Source organism: Cyprinodon tularosa, unplaced genomic scaffold, assembly GCF_016077235.1.
Source record: "Cyprinodon tularosa strain WSP-4 unplaced genomic scaffold, ASM1607723v1 ctg43, whole genome shotgun sequence".
NCBI lineage: Eukaryota > Metazoa > Chordata > Actinopteri > Cyprinodontiformes > Cyprinodontidae > Cyprinodon > Cyprinodon tularosa.
This window is the reverse complement of record NW_024039152.1, coordinates 244,041-268,613: the sequence shown is the minus strand read 5'-3', so window position 1 is coordinate 268,613 and position 24,573 is coordinate 244,041. Positions and strand designations below refer to the sequence as shown.

The following is a 24,573-nucleotide window of genomic DNA, read 5'->3' as shown; positions in this document are numbered from 1 at the left end:
CACCACGGTTAGATGTGAAGCCGGGTCTGGTTTCAGTTTTCTTTTTGTTGTGTAACAGTTTGACGCTGCATCCTGGAACGTTACTTAATGCTATATTGAACAGATGTTTGTTCTGCTTTCCTCTGTACTTAAGAGCACTAAGAAAAAAGAGAGATTAACATTATGATTAAGTATTTGTGCCGTTTCACAGAAGGTCCTCTTTGAAATGCATATAAATAGAGTAGAAGCCGTAATTCAAATCTTTCTTAAGGTGACCTTAAAACTGAATGAACTTGCGATTTGTTTTTTTCACCCTTCCTTTAATTATGAAGGATGAAATTATATACATGCTAAAACTTCCTAAAGATGTCTTTGTTTAAAACTTTTCATGTTGGAACTATTAGCTGAGTGCGTTTAAAAAATGATGGAAACTGAACAAGTGGGTGAAACCGAATCATCTACCAGATATGTCAAAGATCTGACAGAGAACTCGAGATTTGCATATGACCCCGTTTGATATTGTGTGTTTTTTTTCCGACCTTTTATTGGTTTTGATATTGTGTAGCTTTTAATCCACATATCCACATCCCAGTCTAATGTAATTGATATATAATAACATTGGAAAGTAGCTTGAATAATTTATGTTTTTTGCTTGATTTTTATCTGTTTAAAAAAATTTTTTTTTATATTTTGTTGGGTTTACTTGGGGGTCAGTGAACTACACTCTGCAAAAATATTCAATCCTGCATGCCTCTCGAACCACAAACATCAATTTATATGATTTGCATTTTATATCATAGATCAATACAAAGTGATGCATAATTGTGAAGTAAAAGGAAAAAGTGTAAGGTTATCAATAGAATTTTTTTTTTAATCCATATGGTGCTTATATGCATTTTACTCTGGTACTTCTAAATAAAACTTTATCCAGCAGAGCAGCAACCCTATAGCTACTGTAGAATGGTTTTGATCAATCTAGGTCTGTCTAATCTGACTAAACTGGAGCTAATTTCTGTTGCTATAGGGATAAAAAAAAAATGACAAATTCACGCCTTTTTTTTTTTTTTTTTTTTTTAAATAAAGGTTTGGTTCTCAATCACATATAACAAACCCAGGCAAAAAAAAGCAAAAAACATTGAAGTGTACTTTTGGATCCCACTAGTCTATTAAAAGGTTTTTACAGACACCCTGTGTTTCCCCTGTGCAAAGAAAAAAATCATATTTTCCTGTAAGAGAACATGTCCAACTCTGTAAGAGCAGGCAGCCTGATGTTAATGTAGCTGTGATCCTGATGTCTTCATGCTCTAAAGCCTTTTTTTCACAACAAACAAGTGCTTGAGTTCTCACGTTGTATGTCATAGTGTTTTATCTGCCAATGAACCCCTGACTAACCACAACTCTTTCCACTTGGTTAAAGGACGTGAGACAGCTAACCCTCCTGACCAGTGCTGCTAATAGTGAATAAAGAGAGACTGATTCAGCTTCCCAGTCAGCTAGGTTTATATAGACGGTAGAAGGTAGAATGTGAAAGGAAGTACATGTAATTTTAGCTTAAGAAGTTCATTTACTGTGGTTTTGGTGTGCAATGCCAGATGCCAGAGTGGGTTCCACCCTGCAGGGGTTGGTAGGTAACCTAACATACATTTTTATCTGCCAGGTTGAAGGAAGGCAAATATACACATTTTAAGGCTATACATGGGTCGAACATGCTTTCCACATGATGGTCTATGCTAGAATTTGAGGCTCTTTGTTGTACAAAACCCAACAAAAGAAAACAAGAGACTAATTATTTAGTGGTTCTTTCTCTTGTTAGGTACCCGCCTAAAAACCAAGATCTGTCACTTTTTTATTTCTAAAAGACTCAAAGAGCACCTACTTCCTTCCTCTGGAGTTTAGTGTTGCTTTTTCCTTTCAGCGTCTCCTTTTTTAGTCCACGTCATAAAAATATCTCACACCAAAACATGTTCACCCCTCAACTGCACAGGAGCTGGATGCTCTGATGTTGTTTATGCTTGCAGGAAACTATTTGAGCAGAGGTATGTGGCTACTGCAGAGATTTGGAAATCATACCTAAGGATCAGACAGTCTTATAAAGGTTTGGAGTTCACCTCTGGATAGGAAAAACAAATAATTAAGGAACATGAAATGCTTAATCTTTTTTATTCTCAGAAGTTAAAGAATAGCTGCTGTTTTTAATTCGGTTTTGTCAAATGTCTGCTTTCAACTTTGCATCAGGTGTGTGCAGAAAGAGTGTGAAAGTCTAACCATTTGGCCAAATGTGTTTTTGCCAAAAAAGGTTTGAATGCATGACATCTAGCTTATTGCACATATTGCATGCATGCAGCCCTTTGTGATTACAGCCTTCTGCTTCTTAAAGTTGCACAATTAGACATGTTTTGCAGAGTAATCCCTTACACACAATTGAAGACGTGGATCCAGAGTTAATTATGTTCAATAAGTTATTGTGTAACACAACGTTGGTCAACACACCCCTGGTGTTGCTTAAAACATATTTATGTGTGTGATATTAGCCTCATGATAAAATGAAAACTGGAGTGCATGAGTTAAACTCAGCGTTTCTGTAACATAGATCCCCGTTACGTATGTTAGGGCCATCAGGCTGTTGATGAGAAAAGGTTTTAAAGTTTTTTTTTCTTTCAACAGAGGTCGAGTTAGTGAGATTTTCTAAGCAGGAAGTGGTTTGACCTAGAGCACTTTTCCATTCACCGTTTTATCTAAGCATAAAAGAGTGACTGCTGTATGATTTAGAAGTTTGTGTTGCTTTAATTAACCTGTTAATTGTTAATATATATATATATATATATATATATATATATATATATATATATATATATATATATATATATATATATATATATATATATATATTTATTTATTAATTTTATTTTTTGGATTTGCTCCCCACAATGCATTTATAGCAGGTGCAAATGAGTTTTAAGAATCAGATTGTGTTTGTAAAGGTTAGTTGAATGATAACTTGGAAGTGTTTTTTCAAGTGCTTCTGTTTGCCTGCAGGGAGAAGCAGAAAACAAACAAACTAGAACTGCAAGCAATTATGAACACGTTCCAAGCCCATCCCTGCTATTTGTCTGCTAATATTTTTGGCTACATGGAAAGTAATTTACAATCCACATTTACTTATGCAATTCCCCAGAAATATTTTTGAACACTGTAAATGCGTAACAAACACTATGATTGCTCATAGGACTTTCTGCCTCGTAATTTTTTACACCTAAAAGATTGTTTGTTTTCACTTTGATGGAACCTAACCAATATTAATTTGTTTGTTTCTTTAAAAAAACAGTCAAATTTTTTTATAAAGAGGATAATAGAATAAAGAATCGAATATGGGGATGCATTAAAAATCCATATACAACGATAAAATTCCTAACATATTTTCAGAGCAGTAGGAATACAAGAAACACTACAAATGTTGACATACGGCCCTGTTTTCTTGATTTTATTTTTTTTTTTATTACAAAAAATGCTAAATTTCATTTTAATTGTCCTTAGTAAATATGAAGAAAATGAATAAAAGTACATAGGTTATGAAATAATTACTGAAATATTATCTGTTAATTAGCACCATGTCTGCATTAATATGCATTTTTCATCATGTTCCTAGACCTTTAAATTATTTTAGAAAAAAGCGAGAAAGTTGAGAGTGAAAAGTAGGAGTGAATAAAGACCTCAACATTAAAATTAATTAAAAATCCATATTTCATCAAATAATTACCTAAATAGTTGTTGAAAGACCAGTATTCTTAATACGCCCTATTAGTATTTTGTCAGGTCCACGGATTGTGAACTTTCCTGAATAAATACAATTTTCAGTGTGACTTGGTCCATATTCAAATAATTGTAAAATAGAAAGGGAATAAGTTGATCAATTTACAGATGATGTTTGCCCAATAAAAAACATCCTTCAGAATTTTAAGTAATATATAACAAAATTATAAATAATCAGTCTATCAAAACACAAAAAAATAAATCACATCAAAGTTTGTATCACGAACCAAATTCATATTAGTAATGCCCAATTAATGTAAACATGTTCAAAATGTATTAAGATTCTATTTATATAAATATGCAATACTGATGGAAATTTTATATCACCTGTTTGTCTAAAAAAATCCCCAAATATTCACAATGAGCCTCTTCAGCTCTTTAGCCAAATAAGTCGATTTCAAATTAAATCAAAACCATAAATATCATCGTCTGAAGTGGTGTTTAAAGTTTCTTGGCATTTGGTCCTAATGAAGTGGAGATAAAGTTGCTACCTTAAAGAAATTCTTTTTTTTTTTTCATAATCACAATATAATTTGTGATATCTAATTAGATTTTATGAGTGATATTAAGAAATAGAATTAGAATATGTTTTGCAAGTTTCAACATTTCAGATGTCACGGCTGATTTTAAAAATTTTTTAAAAGGTGACCTGTAATTTTTTTGTGCATAAGCCCCGCCCACTTTGGTCAAACTTTACAATACTGATAACATAAGTCTGAGGTTGCATACTGAAGATAACTACCAGGTTTATTAAAAAATCGCTGTAGCCATTTTTGCTGTATGATTTTTCTCCTGATTATAACGCCGCTACTGTTTTATTTTGTTCTAGAAACAAGAACTCAAAACATCCTTATGCACATTTGTTTTAAAAGTTTTGAGGGAATCTTTAAGTTTTTAAAAATTAAAGCAAACTAGATTTAATTTAATGAAAAGATTGTATCAGCAGTTTTTTTGGAGCATAAGCAGACAACTGTTTGTAACAACTGGTATTTATCTTTTAGAGGAGTGAAAGAAAACATGTTCAGCATATTCTGCAAATTAGCAAAGCTGTGCTATTGTTTTCAAAACTGATAGTAAAAGAAAATCTATAAAATATATATGAATGGAGAAATTGTGCTTTTAGCTTAAAGTTTTAGAGAAATACACCTAGATGAACTTTTTGTCAAAACAGCGCCACCCAGTGGTCAGAAGAATCATGTTTCTTTGAGTCTGTAGATCAGTGGTTTCCAACCTTTTTTGACTTGTGCTCCCTTTTGGGCATTTTGTCTTGCCATGGGTACCCCCTCACTAAAAAGTATTGATGATTGTCAAAATGTGAAGTGCACAATAATTGATTATAGTAAAAGTTAAAGGTTACCTGTAAAAGTAAAATATATATATATTTTTTATTTTATAATCAGAATCAGAATCAGAAATACATGTAACAAAAGTAATTTCCCTCTGGGATTATTAAAGTATTTCTGATTCTGATTATAAAATTAAAAACTATTTTACTTTTAACTTGAGAATTTGATTCTTATGAATTTTATTATTTCCATCTCAAATAAAAACAGCATAAAAATGTTGCCTGGCTTTTAGTAAGGAAACAAAATATATTCAAAATAAAATCATAATTTATTTATAAAACTGGAGCTCCTCTGACTAACTCCCTTATAAATACATCTAAACTTGACGATTCAGGAACAAAATACGGTAAAAAAATTATTGTTAGACTGACTTTGATGAGCTCTGATAGCTCAGTGTGGAAAACGGCAGATCCAAGGCTGTTCTCTACATCCAGTCTGTTCCTCTGCTTGGTTTTGATGTGTATCAAAGCTGAAGGTCAACTCAAAGATAAACTAACTTTTTTGTTGATAAAAGCTTGTTAAATTTTTCAATTGGGTCCTAACAAAGCAAATCAGATCCCAAGTATATTTTATTTTACTACCCAAGAAATAAAAATATTTTAATGTACCCCTTGCAATTCACTTGCAGACCATTAGGGGTATGTATTCCCCCGGTTGGGAATCACTGATCTAAAGGACTACATACTAGCCATATTATTTTTTGTCTTATTTCCCATAGGTCAAATGTGAGTTGGCATATAAGCCACACCCACTTTTGGTTAAGAAAACCCCCAAAGGGGGACTACTTGACCATATATCCAAAGTTTTATGTCAACCATATTTTTAAAATAAACTTTTGATGACTATAGCGCCCCCTATACATGAAACTACATAAAAATGTATATGGGCAGAACATCTTATTCACTAATAGTGTATAAACTCTTAATCTCACAGCATGGATGGGATGTTATCAATTAACTTTAATGCAAGAATTTGCTTAATGTTTGTCCATCCACAAATGAGAAAAAAAAAATAGAAATCCCTCTTCTTTCATTTCAATCAACTATATCTCTAGATATATTGTACCAAGTTTCATGCTGATTGGACTGGAAATGTAAGGGAAGTCATAGAAAGTAGAAATTAGCTTTGTGGCTATGCAGCAAAAAAAAAATCTACTTTGGTAATGTCCAAAGGAACCAGTGCATATAAGGTTTTTAGCCCAATCCTAAACTGTCTGCTAAGCACTAACCCTGGGCACTAACCTGCCGTTTGTGTGTTCCAGCGGAGGGTCCGCCACATTAAGTGCCATCCCAAACCACACAGTGAGTCTGCATAAGTGCGGCTTAATGGCAGAGGAAACATGCATTTAAATGTATGTTCCACCTGTTTGCTGCATCTTCATCACACTGATGAAAAATCCCAAGTTAGGTATAAGAAAAAATGTAATGAATTCCGAAAGGGAAGGTCCTCTTTGAAATAGATTTTTCCGACTGTATACATTTATCTTAAGAAAGGGGAAAATGTCTTTTATGTAACGCTGCGCCACAGAGCTACAGCCACGCACATGGGTCATCACTCTGTTTCCTTAGCAACAACTCTTTTCTTTTTCTGTTGGAGGAAAGAGGCCGTCCCATTTATAACCCAACCTTCATTTAAGGCGCCTTCCACAGCTGCAAGTGAGACTTTATAGCGAGTGAGACTTGATAGTTAAGGGAGCGGTTTGGGATTCAGCCTTTGTATTTGAGGTATTTGGTTTAGGAGTTATTGGCCAAAACGGGTTGACTTTCACGATAGCACCCCTGGTTATCGGATGGTCTGCTTATTTTATGAGTAGCGCTCACGTTTCTCTATCACCTTATCAAGTGTTTCCTGTATTTTAGCGCTCTTCCACCCAATACGATTTAGTCGACATTAATGATAATGATAATAATAATAATAGTGACAAATATACAAATAAAAAAAATGAACAAATTCAATATGTATTGCCTGCTTAGCATGGCCCTTGCCTGCTTCTCCAGGCTTAGAACCCTAAAAACTCCCAATCGTTTTATTTGCAGCCTCATTTAACCCGTAAAGAACCTAAGCTTCACTTTCACGTTGACAAATGTTGTCAGGCCCTAAGCAAGGACACGTCCCTCTAACTGTTTGCTGCAGCCAGATGATTCCACCCACCTGTCATATGTCATTAATTCATTTAAAACTGTTTGCGTTGTTTTCCTTTTTCTACGCTCGAATGCTAAAACCGTCATGCCCTGATAAGTAGGGATGGGAATCGAAAACCGGTTCCTGTTCAGAACCGGTTCCGTATTTTCCGATTCCATGGCATCGTTTGGCAGCTCGCTGAACGATTCTTTTTTCGATTCCCACAGCACCAGAGCCTAGAGCGCCGGCTCTGGGGAGCACGACTTACGTCACGTTTTTTACGTAAGTTACGCAAGTTACGCAAGTTACGCAAGTTGGAAGAATTTCCTGTGGATATCTTGATCTTGTTCATTTTGTAAGATTGTGCAATAGTTAAGTAAACAAAGTTGATGCTGATAATCAAACTGTTTGTTCTCCTTTTTCCCCCAAAATGGAATCGAAAAAAGAATCGATAAAGAATCGAATCGTTTCATAGAATCGAAAATGGAATCGGAATCGTGAAAATCTTTTCAATTCCCAACCCTACTGATAAGAGATGTAAACTTAAGCTCATATTGTTTTTACAGGTTGGCAGAGAGGTAGGGACTTTCTGGCTGAGAGATCCGTGCACTGATTGCTGGGTTCATCAGACTTTATCTTTCAGGCGATATTTGTCAGAATCTGTTCTGCACTGTTTGCAGATTTTACTCCACTTGTTGCCAACACAGATGCATTTATCTTTGGAGCAAAGAGATGAACAGGCTGTCATCAGATAAAACCAAACATCACATTTATTTGCTTTTACGTAGGCTCTTCTTGCATAAGCTGGGTGTTGCCTGTGGTTCATACTAATTTGTAAAGAAAGCCTCAGACCCTGACAGGAAATGGAAAGTTATTAATCAATAGGAGGAGCTGAAAATTGGATAAAGGAGAAAATATTCCTGTCTTTGGATGCAAAAATGTAAATGGAAAAGAAAGAAAAATCTAAGCGGCTATAAAATGCTTGAGAACTAAGTGTTTTCATCCAGTTAGTGTACATCTTAGATTAGCTGTTATACATAGCTGAAGGCCGGACTAATAGATTCATGGATTTCCTCGTATTAACTGAAAAGGCATCAAACAGATTGAGTATAATGCAGAGCTAATAGCCAACAAGTGAAAGCTGTAATTCCTGATTCAATTTCCTGCTAACTGCCAGACCACTAAGAGCCTCTTAATGTTTTTTTTAATTTTCCAAGTCAATAACAGGGATGTTTTGAAGTATTATGACGTTGGCAATAGAAAAGGTTTTTTTTTTTTTTTTCCTTTTATGAACTTTTTCTCTTAGCAAAACAAGCTTATGGGTTTTAGGTTAAAGATCCCCTTAAAGTAGCTGATTTTGTAATTTTTTAAGGTAAAAGATTAATAAAAAAAAAATGTTATGATGGATTATAGTCTATAAAAGAATGTTGTGTATTTGTTGTCCATCTTTATCTTTATATAACCTTTCTTACAAAACCAAATTATAACCTTTGTTGGGAATAAACTTATAACTTGTTATTTTGATCGACTTGAATGGGTCTTTACAAAGACTTTGGTTGCACAAAGTTTTATATATGGGTATCATAGAAGGTATGGAAGAAAATTGTTACCATATTTCATTTTTAGAAATGCCTTTTCATTTTAAGAATGTGGCTGCATTGTTTGACTCATAAATGAAATTAGTAATCAATCACCCTATTTGCATATGCATTTTCTTCTTAAACACTGCTCATCCTTTTACTTAATTAAAATGAAAAAGAAAAAGACATTTTAAATTTATTTTTCAAAATGTACCCTAGCAAATACATACCAAAATTCAATGTGAAATGTAAAATTTTAAAATGAAAAGCATTTCTGAAAATGGTTTTTCATTTGAAATATGGTAATGATTTGCTTCCATAAGAAGGATTTTATTTTACTTTAAATATATTGCACCCTTTTCCCTTCTACTTCAGGTTTACACACTAGTTTGTCTTAGTATGCAGTGTGCAGTTAAAAAAAAGTGAATACTTTAAGGATAAACTGTTTGAAGCGTCATAAATCAGAGCAGCAGCTGTTACTGTAACTCAGCCGCTTTTGTTGATCATCCTGCTTGACAGTGACCTAACCAGAAACCAAATTAGTTCTCAGGAACTGAAACAGAGCATGCATTTCTAAGCTAATTATATCATCGTTTTATTAACCCAAATCCCATGCACATACCTTAAAGACAATGTTGCTGAAAGCTTTATTAAATTAAAAACTGTGAGTACATATCTTTTTGTGTTTTGTTTATCATTCTTCAAAGCCGGAAGATTTGGAGTCTGTATATATCGCCTATCTGAAATAAAACGTTTTTTTCCAGGTGAGCTGTAATACACCTGAGAAATGTCACCGTGCAGAAAAATTGGGCCTCCATGTTGTTTTCATCGACCATATTTAAAGGTTATTAAAGTTGGGTGCAGGCTGGCTACAATAAACAGAGCTGCTCCCAGCAGGGAATATAAACAGTAAAAAGACTTTGAACCTCTCACGCCCACCTGTGCAACACCTCAGATCAATGTGCAATCTCAACTGGATTTCCCCCACTTGACAATAACTTGGTTTAGAGAGATAAATTAATTACTCATAGGGTCTGAATGGTTCTAAATATATTTTAGAAATTTGAAACAATGCTCAGTGTTAACAAATTCTAATCCTTGAACTATTTCTCATTTTTTGATGTTTTGACCAAAAACCTTGATTTAAGACTTTTTGTCATTGTCCAACATAGAAAAATGCATTGTTGTGATGTACAGTAGAAGGAAATGAAAATCTGAAAAGTGTGGCCTGCTTTTGAGTTAATCCCCTTCGTGTCAGACTGCGTAGAAACCTCTGATATGTTTATACAACTGCAGGCATATTAAGGTGGCATTCTCTTAGTTTTCCCCTTTAGCAAACTGAAGTATTTAGTTAATTATTATCTGTAGAATAACTTAAGATCTGTCGGATTAGATGAAGAGAACATCAGTTCTAAATTCTCATCTGGAATACTGTCTGGACTTAACTGGGCCATTCTGGAACAAATTAAACTAAACGCTCTGGTCTTATCTTTAGGGTGATTAACACTTTTTTTAGGGTAACCTTCATTAACTCTGTGTAGCCTCCCTCTCCATGCTGAAGACAAAGTAAACCCGCATCATGATGCTGCCACCACTGTACTTAACTATTAGGTTAGTGTGTCCAGGGTCAGGTTAACATCAGGAGATCCTTTTACTTTCCTTCTTTTCAATCTGCCATCAAGGTCAGATCTGTTTAATTTAGTATTGATAGTCGCCATGGCAACAGAATCTCCCCTATGCCATATGCCTTTTACCTGCATATTTCTAATGGTAGAACCTGGACTAAACTTATTATGGTTATCTTTCTAAAAGGGGCTGAATTTACACTTTTAAATGTTTATAAAAGCTCACTGTTGTTTTGGTCTATTAAATAAAGTCCAGTGAATTCTGGACATTTGAAGGGAAAGAAGGATAAATATTTTGGAGAGTTTTCATAAATTTGGAGACAATTCTTCCTTTGTTATTTTTTTTTATTTCGGGAGGTTCCTTTGTTGCAGTGACGCTCTTGTTATATCACTGAACAGAATCTGTAAATGATTAGCTGATTCCTGGTTTTCACTTACTTACATTTTTATTTGAATCTTTTACTCTTTTTAATTAAACATTTTAGAAAAAATCTTATTGCCTAAGCTGAAGAAATAGAAAAATCCTATCAAAATGTTGATCCTCTCTGCTTCTGGATATCTCAGTTCTTTTTTTTAACCTCTACTGTCCACCTCCCTATAATTATTACCGTCACCAACATGCCCAAGCATGTTGTTTGCTTAGAGATTCTGTTGCTTGCGTTTGCTTTGCACTCAGGATATCGGATCCATCACTTTTGTGTGTGTGGGAATAATGCATGTCCTTGTTGCGGCTGTTGAGGGATTCTGTTTGCACTGGGCTGCAAGCCTGTGTGCTTTTGGAGAAACGTGTCACAGTTGCTTGTGCGTGTGTGTATGTGTGTGCAGTAAAAAAAGAGGGCAAGAAAAGCATGCAGAGGGTGAGGTGTGCCCATGAGTGAACGAGGCAGGCCTGTAGCCTCATGCCAGCTCCGCTGATGGCTGACGTCATGGAAAGAAGCATCCGACTCTGAACTCTACTCTGCTGGGAACAACCAGCAGGGACGGTAGAAGCTAGCGACCATCGGCCAGGGTGCCGGTCCACTCAGGCTATGAAGTCCCTGATGCATCTGTAAGCCTGCTGTTTGATCATGACTCCTCAAAGCTACAGCCTCTGTTCCCTGAAACACCTCAGTAAATATAATGAAGAGCGAGAAACTCTTAAGTTAGCCTTGGCAAGAGTCCCAAGGAATGTCTCTCATCCTATAAACTGAGTCAGCGCTGTCATTTGTCCTGTTCAGTTGTTGAACAAATTACTAATTAGAATAATACTTTCATATTTGACTTATTAGTTTTTTTTAGTTTTTTGTTTTTAGAAAATAATAATATAATAAAAATAACAATAGTCATAATTTATTTAATCGTTAAGGGTTTAATTAGTTGCTACAAAGAAACCAAAAACACCAACTAGCAGCAATTAATTTGTTCTTTTAAATTCCTGTTTGGATTGTTTAGTGGTTTAGACAAACTCTGTGGGGCTAGCCTGATTAGTTAGTCATATCTGGGCATGTTGGTACACATGTCTGTCAGGTGCATGGTGGCTTTCTTACATGTAATAAAAGAAACGTGGTTCAGCTCTAGGCTTATAGCCATCAGAACTGTGTTGAAATAAGCTTTTCCAGATTCTAAAATCTAAACTCAAGCTTAGGATATTACACTGCAAGACTATTTTTCCAACCGACATTGCTTGGTTCAGTGCAGTTTGTAGCGATTCCCAGCATTTTAATAAAGATAAGGTGTGGACTTTGACTAGGCCATTTCTGCACCTCAGTTCTTTTCTTTCTTTTCTCTTTGTTAGCTGGTTTGATTGACAGTCTGTACTGTATTTAACTCTTGTTTATTTTGTATAGCAAAGGTGACAGCTCACTTAGTGACTTCTAAAGAAATCGAAATTATCACACCTTTTACCAGCGTACTTGTACGGAAGAGGATTAGGGCCACTGAAAAAAAAAAAGTTAACTGATTTTTACATTTTATTTCAGTTTAACATGGGAAAAAAGTCAGAATTCAGACTTTTTTCTCAGAATTCTGACTTTTTTCTCAGAATTCTGACTTTAATGTCAGAATTCTGACTTTAATGTCAGAATTCTGACTTTTTTCTCAGAATTCTGACTTTTTTCTCAGAATTGTGACTTCAATCTCAGAATTCTGACTTTTTTCTCAGAATTGTGACTTTAATCTCAAAATTCTGACTTTTTTCTCAGAATTGTGACTTTAATCTCAGAATTCTGACTTTAATCTCAGAATTCTGACTGAATTCTGACAATAAAAAAGTCAGAATTCTGAGAAAAAAAGTCAGAATTCTGAGATTAAAGTCAGAATTCTGAGATTAAAGTCAGAATTCTGAGATTAAAGTCAGAATTCTGAGAAAAAAGTCAGAATTCTGACTTTAATCTCAGAATTCGGACTTTTTTCCCATACTATACTGAAATAAAATAAAAAAGATCTGTTACCTTTTTTTTTTTTCAGCGACCCTAATCCTCTTCCGTATACTTGACAGTTGGTGTGAGGCGTGTTTTATTTTTTTTTTGTTTTTTTTTTTTTCTTCTTCCAAATATGGCACTGCACATCAGAGCTCTGGTCTCATGATGTTAAATGATATTTTTTCAGCAATCTTTGTGGTTTATACGATCCAAACCAAGAATGTGCTGTCAGGTTTGGTTTAGTGAACACTGGCTTTGTCCCGGAAGCCCTTCTTAAAGGCCGCACCTGTCGTGAACTTAACATTTAATAGTTTCCTGAGGCTTGTGGTATAAGGTTGTTGGGTTTGTTGCACCTGTCTGGTGTGATTTTAAGCTGATTTATCCCAGATTGATGGAGGTCAACAGCTGCTTCTCTAAGGCTATTGCTGCTATGATTATTAATTGAGGCTGTGCTTAGTATTACCCAGCTATACCTTTTTGGCTTGACCTTTGTTTAATATAGAACAGGCATGTCCAATCGGATGTTTTAATTCTGTACTTTTGTTGATTTTGATCATTTTGTAACCCTATAGACTTAGTCTTAATTTTTTTCTTGGTATAATTTTTGTTTTCATTGTTTTCCAAGGACCAAAAAATGCTAATAAACTATACTGATGCATAGAGGCATAAAAATATGGTTACATTTAAAATCTACCTGTTAAAGTGCTTCAGTTGTTGAAGATGCTTGCAACCATATACAGGCGGAGTGAACGCTCTGAACCTTGCTGTATTAGATTTCTCTCCTTTATTGGATCATATAAGTGAAGCAGAGGAAATAAAACTGCTCCTTTCTTCTGTTACCAGTAAATTCAATCAAATCTTACATCAAGGCTCTGCTCGGCTCTCATGCTTTTGCAATTTAAAAGCTCACATACACATAAGCAAAGCAGGGTCATTTGCCTGACCCACTTGTGCGCAGTAGACTGGTCTAAATGGGATTCCACCAGCACTGCTGCAGGACTGTAGACACCACTTTGCATCGTGCTGCACTGAAATCAATGCTTGCTTGGCTGATTTGCATTGGAAACTTCCCTGGACGGAGATGAGCTACTGGTTGTGTCACATCCAGTCTTCTGATCAGACGCATTCTTTACTATACAGAATCTGTTTTGGTTTATGGGGAGAAGAAGCAACTACTCAAATTGATGAAAAATAATAAACATTTATTTGCACTGGTTCCAGTGTGTGCCTGTTTTTGAAAGTATGCGGCAGGATTACTGTTGGTCTTTACATCAATTACTTTTTAAGGCATTATAGCCTGTTTATCAAATGAATCAACCAAGTTCCAATCAAGTTAATCATTTTTTTTTTCTTTTTTTTTATGAACCTGAACTAGAGGTGCATCAACACTATCAGGAAAAATAAATTGATATAAGAATATTTTGAATTCGCCTATTACTCTTATTTTTACTCTCTGCAGTTTGTTAGCACTTTTACTTAAAGGTATAGAGGACGATCTTTTATTTCCGGGTGGATCATCAAAATAAGTGGTCCTCCTATTTGTCAATCATTCTGGTGGTATGTTTACGTTAGGCCCTCCTACGTGCTCATCCCGTTAACTATATTTTTCAGCGCATGCAAACTTTCAGGCATATATCTTTGGTGAGCTTCGGTTTCAAACAGTCATTGAAGCTCACCTTTTTCACCGCGGTTCTTTAAAAATTGCTGAGGGTCGTAAGAGAAAAAGTGTCGATGAAGTGTATGAGAAGAAAAGAAAGGCCTTAGAAGAGGCAGATATATCCCGGAATGCTTTGCACGGAGAGCTCTCCTCGCAAAGCATTATGGGATTTGCTTTCACAGCAGCCTGTCAACATAGGCTGTTGCTACCCGACAGTGGCGACTAATAACAAAGATGGCGCAGGCACTGCACGGTGGAAGAGGAGTTGCGTGACTAACGGGGAGCAAAAAGCAGTGATCATCTGTCCAAACGGTCAGTTAACTGAGTTTGCTATAAAGTCTACTATATAGTCCCTATATAGTCCCATACACTATACTATATATAGTGTATGGATTGAGAGATTTAGGGGTTAGGGCAGACGTTCGGGCACAGTAAGCTACTATGAGCTATGAGAACAGCAACTTTTAAACAGAGCGTGCACGAGGAGAAATGGGCTCGTGTACGCTCTCACACACTTTTAATAGGCATTCCTTCTCGGGAGTTTTTTCGTAAGGTGGAGAGTACGGGGCTTTTAAAATATTCGCAAAAATCATCCACAATACCTTTAATTTTAACCCTTTATTTTAGTTCAAAATAAATTATCTATTGAATTTTCACAACAGAATAATGGTTCAATATATGTTTTTTTTTGTGTTTTACAGCTTTTACAGAAATGTGAAATTAAAGAGGAGGTAAAACTTATTTTTTTTTACTCCTAAAGATACAAAGGTTGTAGTCGTTAACCTCAAAGGAAGCCAAAATGATAGAATATTTAATTATAGAAATTATTTATTACTTATTATTGATATTTTTTTTTTCTCTTATCAAAGGATCATTTTAGTTCTGTGACTTTATTAGTAATTTTATTAGTGGAATGGACTAATAAAATTAAAGATAAAATTGGTTATTATTTTGTATGTGTTGCTAACCACTTATCTATTAAATAAAACTTCAATAAGAATCTGAGATGTAGCTGTAGTAGACACAATGGGAAAAATGTTAAGCTCCTGATTTGGAGTATATTTAGTAATCCCTTGATGGCAGATTTGAATGTGTGAGATGAGATTAAAGGTGAGGTCTGCCAAAGAAAGTCTGACAAATGAGATATTTACACAAACGGGAGCCTCCTTGGAATTCAGACGTTGCCAAGAGTCAGGTCACTGAGGGGGAAGAGGCAGGAGGAGTGGACATGCCTACAAATCAAACACACCAGTGTCAGACTGAGAAGCGGTCCCATATGGCAGGTCTCTGTTAGCCACGACAGCATGTCAGGACGGGCTCGTCTCAGCACTCACACCGAGCAGCTGTCACCGTCTGAGGGTGGCTTTTATCGGCCTTGCACTGTTGCTGCTCATCAGTAGCTGCATAGTGTAAAGTCAATATGGCACTTGCTACTTAAACGTCAATGGTTACCGGTATATGTAAGCTGTGTATCTGTAATATGAACCCAGAAAAAAGTTTGTTTTTTGCAGAAAAAAAGGCAAAGCCGTTGTTTAATCCGTCTGGTTTAGAGCTGGTGATTGGTTTGCCATCTTAGAGCTCCATGTAAAGACTTGACTGATAAACTGAAGGTGGTGAATAAACACACGCACATCCAGCGTAGATCGTACTCACATAGACACTCATTTTTGTACATTTTACGGGTTTGGATTGACTTTTGTTTAAAACAACTTTTTTTATGTGTTTAATCTAGTAATGATCTATCTACCTCTTAAATTAGACACTTAAGTATGCAGTTAATTGGTTTATATAATATTATATAGTTTTATTTTATACTACAGTATGTGTTCTTTAAACTTTAGTTTTTTTTTCAGTTTACTGAGGTTAGTTTACTGTTAATGCAACAATTTGGGTATTTCCTTTTGTTTTTTTCTTCTTATTACTATATTAGATATTCTTATCCACTTGCCAAGGAGGATGAGCTTCACTCTATGGTCTGTGGGTTAAATACTCAAAACTTCCTTAAGCCATAGATTTTCTTTTCAGTCTGCAAAAGGTTAGTGACTATATAGAAAAGGTCTTAGATGGACACATTGTGCTCCCATAAAAGGCCTTTATTTTTTATTCAAATTGTTTAAGTTACTTAATTATTGCCTCACCCTAACTTTAAGCATTACCATGTTACTGTTAACGCCAATCTCATCTTACCTCTAACCTAAGACCCTTGCCTTAAAAGTGCCATCTGCTCCATTAGGACTGGTCCCCCTATGGCCCATCTATCTTCAGTAGATTAATTACCAGGAAATGTCCTTAATAGGCAACATAAACACATACACACACATTAGTGGTGAGATCCTTGAGGCTGTGACCTTTTCCTCTGAAGGTTTGATAGAAGATTGAAACGCCAGCTGTGAACTGCTTGTGGTCAGCAATCTTAGGTCATCCAGTTAAGTAACAAGCCATAGGTTGATGGAAAATCCATAGCGTTTCCACTATACATTACCTTTATATGGTTAGGCTTGTGGAGAGAGGGTTCCTCCAACTTGATGGGTGGGGGGGCAGAGGGGTGTGATGGTAAAGTAACTATGGGGGCAGCATTTGGGTCCGGGGAGCATTTTTAGACCACGACCTTCTGTGACTTTGATGCACGGTCTCGCCGTCCACTGGCCGGACCCCTGTGAGTGCCTGCGAGGGCTGTAAATCACTCCCCACTATCGATTTTCCATTAGAAGTCTGCCGCTCGGTGCACCTCTGACACGATGCTCACAAACACCTCGATGAGTGGAAGAGGGCAGTAATATGAGGGTCACATGACTCAAGGAGAGCTTGCCGAAGAGAAAATGGATCACGGCTTCATGGCTCTGATCATTGTGACTTTAGGATCTGTTCTTGTTTTGTGGCAGAAGGCTTTACAAATAAAACTAAGAAGAAAAAAAAAACAGCAGAGCTTTATAACAATTAGATTTTATCGTTTTTCTCTGATCCAAGCAGGGGGGTATTACATACTACGGCAATGCTCTCTATCATCATAATTGTACTGTTTTCTCTTGTTTCTTTCTTATTTCTTGTTTCTCTCTTTATTTCAATCTAAAAGGCATGTAATTATTGTTGAGTTTACCAACTGGTGTAGGGTTATATGCTCAGTCAGTCCATTTAGACATCCCAAGACAGGACTTTCCAATAAGCAACAGCAGATAATGGCCATAATGGACCCCAAGCTTTGTCACAATACTTTGGTCAAGTTGTATGGCTTTTATTAAATTGCTGTGTAAAGTGAATAAACACTTTAATTAAAATTGCTTTAATCTCATACCTGAAGAATCAAAGGAACAAAGTTATGAAGACTAACAAAGACCTTGCAATGCCTTCAGATTTTCTCCTCTTTAGGCTTTTGGTTTATTTCTTGTCGGACACTTGACTAATCTCTGCAGATTTGCAGGAGATTAAATTAACCGTTTGGTTTCCTGTAGAGCTGCACTATGCAACAGGTTGCAGTTGTCATTTAAAAAAAGAAACAGTGGAATATGAAATTAAAAGCCAGAATATCTGCTAATTTTGATTTATTTGCTAATGAATCCTATCTTTCCCTTATGTCTGAACCAGAAGCCGGTATTTGTGAGGCTAAAGGGAGAAAAGTGTCAAGAAAATTGCAAATGCTTAGTCCACTGAGTGTTTAACATGACTGAGAGTCAATCTTTTGGAAGGGTGTTCTTAAAGAATAACTTTGGTTAGAAAATTGTTATGATCACCAGCATAGGTTAAACCTACCCTGACTGAAGAACTGCTGCAAATCCAGTATCCGTTAGTTTGAAACCAGGCAGAAGCATCATGCTGGATACTCTTAATGAAGTGAACAGAACTGAATAGTATAAAGATAATGAAAAATAACTGCAGATCCTTCCACTTCACCCTAAAAGCCAGACGGGTAAAAGTTTGGCCACAGCCTGGTGCTCTGACGAAATTATCCTAAACATACATCAGAAATGCTTTAAGAATTACCAAATCAGACCAACAAAAGCTTTAGCAATGGTCATTGCCTCATCTTAAATAAATGATTGTCATTTAAAAGGGAAGCATCATGTTTTTCAATAAGGAAATCCAAATTTCTATCTAGACTAATAAGGTGCAACTTTTTAAGCAACATTTATTAGTTAGAATATATATATTTTTATCTGTATGATAAACCCGTATTTATCCTTGATAAAAATCATTGCGTTTTTTTCCTTGATGAATCTGCCCTAAAAAAGTAGTTCAGATGAACTGATAAAAGCCCTGAAGTTCATGACACTCGTCGATACGTTACCAGATTTTCCACTGAGACTAAATTTAATATCTTCTCTGTTTGTTTGAGTCTTCCTGGAACAACAGAGTTATTATCCGGCTCTTTTCGATATTTGACGTCTGATCATCAGTCACACCCTTCGTGCATACAGAGCTGCAGGAACATCCCTGATAGAAAATTATGATGGGAGCTTTGTTGAAGCTCATATTCACTGAATCCCACCTTATTTCTGCTTTAGCATCGATAATTGCCCTCCCTCTTTAGAATACATTTGACTATAGAGTAAAAGCAGTCAACCTTTTGCTCCTTTGACCCTCTTCTTCCTGTTTTGTCTCCTTTATCTCAGACAGTACAAATGCACAAGCCCCACTTCATTGCCATCCACTGCCAGGAGCTGGGTGGGAAGAGTGCAGAGACATCAGCTTCAGATGTCAACAGTTTTGTAAAGTAAGTAAGACTTTTACTCAGTATTATTGATTTGACAGTGGTAGCGACAACAGGGCAGGCTGTTGGAAACTGAACGGACTGCTCCCCCCTCTGGTCACTTTACGTCAGCTCAGGAGTCTGCTTCCTTGTGCAAAATGTGATTTTGATCTCAGATAATTCTGCTTTATAGAGTTTAGCAGAGTATCTAAGGTTCACAGGAGGGTTTAGATTCTGATAAATCTGTGTCTCCATCAGCGAGCTGTTCTACAGTGATCCCATGAAGGAGTTCACCAGAGCCCGTGCCTACCTCGATCAGAACTACAGTTCCCCGGAGCTTTTCACAGTAAGTCCAGACCTGTGATCCTGAACAAGAAGCTGCTGAAACACATCACTCATCCGCTTTCATTCCATTACATGCTTATTTTAAGGCAGTTTGAGAAGAAATCTTTAAAAATATATATTTCTGGAAGATACATGATTTAAAGTCGTTTATAGACCGAGTTTGTTAGGTTAGACAGTTGCTTAATCTGAGGACTTATTCTCGCTACACAGAAGGACTCGTCATTGGCTTGAGTGTTATTTGTGGCATTTGATTATTTATTGCATTTTTTGGGGGGGAGGGGATAAATATGCACTGAACAGCTGCACCTTGAATGGATCCTGGGTACTCTCTAATTCACTTATAAGGTTACACTTACAGGTTCATTATCAATATAACTTTAATCACCCTGGTTTTGAGGCTCCTTATCCTCAATCAAAGGAACCAATCAGCTTCTGGATCGTTTTGACCTTTCTTCTTGTCAGAATCGATGCAGTTTATTGAGATGGATTGGTTAGTTTAATAGTTTCCTCAGCTTTTGAACATATTCTGTCTGTGTTTGGCAACATTATCCAGTTAGAGCACCCAGCTGGGTCCAAGGTTCAACCATCAAATCTTTGCACTTTGATGAAATTGGAAATGAGGCACCAGGTAGAGGCAAACAGGCCCACATCCTAAAACCTCCAAACTCTTCATGCGGATGTCTTCTGATATATTGTCCTGAAAACCCTGGAAACAAGTTATTAAAAGCCCCAAATTATACGGAGATTCCTGCCAGAATAGCAGCTGCGGAGTCTTTAATTTGAACTACTTTACCACGCAAACATGTTTGATTAAAGAGAGTCTCTGGTAGATAAAGGCGTCTCTTTATGTATAGAAGATGAAGAGCAATGCGACACCTAAAGAAGACAAAAGAAAAAAGAATAGACACATATGCATTTGTGTTTTTTATGAATACAGGATTAAATTTGGCTGTTCTTTCAGTTTACTTTAAACAAGCATCATCTTGTTTAGTTGGACTGGTTTGTCAAGGTCAGACTGCTGATGATTGTTTTGATGTTCAGGATCTGTGCTCATCATTTGGCAAGAAACTGTTTGTGGTAACGCTATACTAGATAACTGAATAACGGAGAGTGTACCTCGTTATGGTTCGTTGGTTTAGTATAATGTAGGAATATATACTGTATATATATGAGGTGTGTAAGTTAAAGATGTGTTTTTGCTCCAAAACACCTGACTGAGATACAGGAAGTTCAGCGTTATGCTGCTTATGGCCCTTCTATGGAAGTTGCTCTTGATCCTTTGGGTTTATGCAGTAGATGGCCAGCAGGGGGCAGCAGATGTTTAGAAATAACTTAAATTTATATTTGGACAAAATATTTTTGTAATAACTAGCCATGATGAGAATGTCTACATATATAATATGAGATGTACTATCAGCATTTCAAATGAGTGAACTCATAATGTGTTTGTTATAGACTAAGAAAGAGTGGCTCATTGTTATGATGTGGAGGAAAATGTCCGTATAATCTCAATACGAATATGGTTGTTACCTGAAGGTTTCAGAGTTTTGTTAGAGGACATTATTAATAATAAAAAAACAGCATGGTGAAGAAGACAAAGCAAAACATTATTGACAGACGATAAAAGATTACAGGGTGACTGTGGAGGAGCTGCAGAGGTCCACAGCTCAGGGGAAGAATATGATGTCAGGTCAGCTGTTACACTTAGACTTCTTTGTCATTGCACAAAAAACACAAGGTTAATCTTGACAATGATATGTCGATTACTTGGCTACCAGTGTAACAGAGCTAAGACCTTATTCCTGCACAATAAATATGTTTTCTATGAGTAAGAGCTAGCTATATACAGGGTAAGAGTATATATATTTACATATATATTGCAAGTGAGCACCAAATCCCAAAAAACGTAGAGGAAACAGTAAACCCGTAAACCCGGAAGACATTGCTCTGTTCAAATCAGGTCCTTGTTCAACATTTTGGACATAAACCCTGCATGCGAAGGAAAACAATATTCACGTCAACCTGAACACACCATACTCATGGTAAAGCATGGTGGAAACACCATCATGCTGTGGGGAGGCTTTTCCTCAGTATGGGCAGAGATGATAGTCAGAGCAAATTTATTTTGATTATAGCTATAATAACCATCTGTCATTAAAACTTTTGCACATTTTAATGATTCTTAACATTTCTATTCTGTTGAGCCTCTCTAAGCATCTAGGTTCTGGGGACTGAATTGACCATCTGGTGGATTCCAGTAGGGAAACTTGCAGTCTTTAAAGATTGTTTTGGCCTCTGACCACTAAGTCCCCTTAATACTGCGTTTAAAAACGTGTACAGGCTGCAAAAAGTCTTGAGACTGAAGAAGAGATTCAGTTTCCAATGCAACACAGTATAACCAGAGCCATAACAGGGCATTTTAATTAGAAACATATTCATTTCTTAGAATGTCCTACAGTAGTCAAAGTACAGGTCTGCATCCCAGTAGGAAAGTATGTTAATAGTTAAAATCTGATGTTACAAGAAGGAGAAGACGAAGGGGAAAGGGAGCAAAGCTAAAACGGACCTTCAGCTGAAAGTCCCACAAAACAGTTATTCTCTCAGGGAGGCCAGATATGCATCGTTTTGTATTTTTTCTCTGCTTCTCATCTACCTTATATTGCTTTATCTCTTAGAATCTCAATAAGCTGCTTTCGCCATGGAACATGACAGACAGATAATTTCTAAAACATCTAAAGAATAGTTCTAATACTGTTCACTCACTGGAGCAAAATGCTCAAACTTGCAGACCTTGTCTATAAATCTGCCCAGAGTTAACAGGCGACATTCAGTCTGATGAGCTTAAATGTTTTTAATAATTAAAGTCATCATCTGCACATTCCTAAGGAGCTACAATGCACCGCATCCATGTGTTTTCTTTATGGACTACAGCCTCCATTTAAGTCTGCCCCGCCTTCCTGCGAACGCTCTGAGTTGTATCCCCACGCTACGCTGCGTCTCCAAAAACGCTCATTAATCAAAGCGCCGGCAGAGTCACATTTGCTCTTTAAAAAAAAAAAAAGAATGATTCCAAACGTTGGCCTTTTCAGAAACATAATTATCTGCCGTTTCATATAAGCTCTGCACCCGCCTGATCCGCCGGAGCTGTTTGTTCAGCGCTGTTTGTCTGTAGATTAACCTTTTTAGTCCTATTTTGATTCGCATCAAATAGAGATAGCAGTTTGTGCGAATCAGTCGGCGGAAAGAGAAACATCTGATGTGCTTCCTGTGGCGTTGATATTGAAACCCCAGCAACAGTAAATATGAAGAGACTCTCCAGTCGTTCTCACACTGGGCTTGCCATTTAGCTTTGATGACATCACACGTGTTTGTTTTCCCGATCTTCGATCTTTCCCCTCAACCACGCTCCTGGGATAATTGTTTGTTGTCCGCCCCGCCTGTCGGTCTTCAGATAAAATAAGTGGGAACACTTTTTTGTGCCATTGTTTATAAAGTGCCTTTTAAAGGAACGGTTTGTCGGTTTGTCGTGAGTGTATAATAAAAAAGGCCCGTCGGAGTGTTTACGTGCCTGTCCCAGTGTGAGTGTGTTTGATGGATGAGATAAAAGCGTGTGTGTGACGCTCCGTAATGAGACTATTGATTTATCTTCTCACAAATCTGAAAAACGGTTTGACAATCTCATGTTTCTGCCAACGTTTCACATGAGGGAGAAGGTTTTCACTTTAAATACACAGATTTGTGTCTTCTTATAATAATTTAACATTTGTTGATGTTTGAAAATCTACAAGCAGATCTCTTACTGGTATATTGATATAAATCATCAGTACTTTTCTGTTAATGAAAACCCAACTTAGATAAAGACTTTAGATAAATACAAATATGTTAGTTTAATTATATATTTTTTTGGCTCTCCTGCACATGGTCTTCGAAAGCCTCAGTAAATACAAAAGGTCGCTGCTAAAGAATCTAAGCATGTTAATGAAAAGTTGAGTGGAAGGAAAAAGTGCTGTAGCATTGATGCAATTCTGCTAAAGTGGCAGCCTGTAATCTGTTTGCATGTTAAGATCTTCATCTTGATTGCACTGTATAAATTTTTTGTGGGTTTCCAGCAGAGTGACTAGTTTATACAGCCCCTGCTCTCCTCTGGAGCTACGCTAAAGTTTCAAAGAACATACGCTGACAGCTTATTAAAGGCCTGCGAGTGGTGACGAATCAGACCCCAACAACTCCTCCCATGTATTTTAAATTGGTTAAAACTTCATCACATTTTTCTTTCATTTTTGGTGCAGCTGGACAGTTCAGAAGTTATATCCTTACAGTGGATGAGTACACGGAGTGCAGAGATGCTATTTGCTGATAACTGTGCATTTAATGTTCCTTCGTAAGGTTATAATCACCTATGCTAATATATGCAGCCCACTAGCAGATCAATGTGCACAGCTGATAATATGCACATACACATATAAATATGCCCATAAATGCCCTAATGCAGCATGTTTTTAAGCAAGTCTTTGGGAAACTACTTTGACGATCCGGAGGCTTGTTCATTTTGCCGATGGTGTGATGAGATATCGGAATATTTACTGTGTTCTTGCTGCAGCATGTGGTAAAAATAGAATAGAATTGAATTTTGATGGTTTAAGGTCTTCTCGCTGCCACCCTAATGCCGGAAAATGCTCCCATTGATTCAAATTGCTGCGTATTTTAAGCATTTTGCAGCTGGGTGAAGCAAATGCTGTGTAAATTAGAGCAGTGAGATGTTCTACAAGTTTCTGGTTGAAATGCAAAACTGACTGAACCACTACACAATGCTCCTGTTCCCCCTTCGCCCATGCATAATGTCTGAAATGATCTCTTCTTCAGGAGTGGCCTTGGTGGATTCCAGCCACTGACTATAACTCATGAGTCCTTCTCCCAGAATCTCAACTGGGGTTTCCTCCATGATCCCCTAGAAGCTATACTGTATTTATCCCTGTGCTGGTCCCATGTGATCTGCTACATTTTTCCTTCCACTCAACTTTCCATTG

The 24,573-nt window shown here is 36.6% G+C and overlaps 1 protein-coding gene across 1 annotated transcript in view; it reads left to right on the top strand.

Annotated features, from left to right (window-relative positions):
• LOC119792739 (inositol polyphosphate-5-phosphatase A-like) overlaps positions 1–24,573 on the top strand; it is a 185,862-nt gene that overhangs the window by 50,009 nt on the left and 111,280 nt on the right. Inside the window, exons 3-4 of the mRNA XM_038299500.1 lie at positions 19,125–19,225; positions 19,460–19,547. Of these exons, the coding sequence (XP_038155428.1) occupies positions 19,125–19,225; positions 19,460–19,547 (189 nt within the window). The remainder of the gene's footprint in view (positions 1–19,124; positions 19,226–19,459; positions 19,548–24,573) is intronic.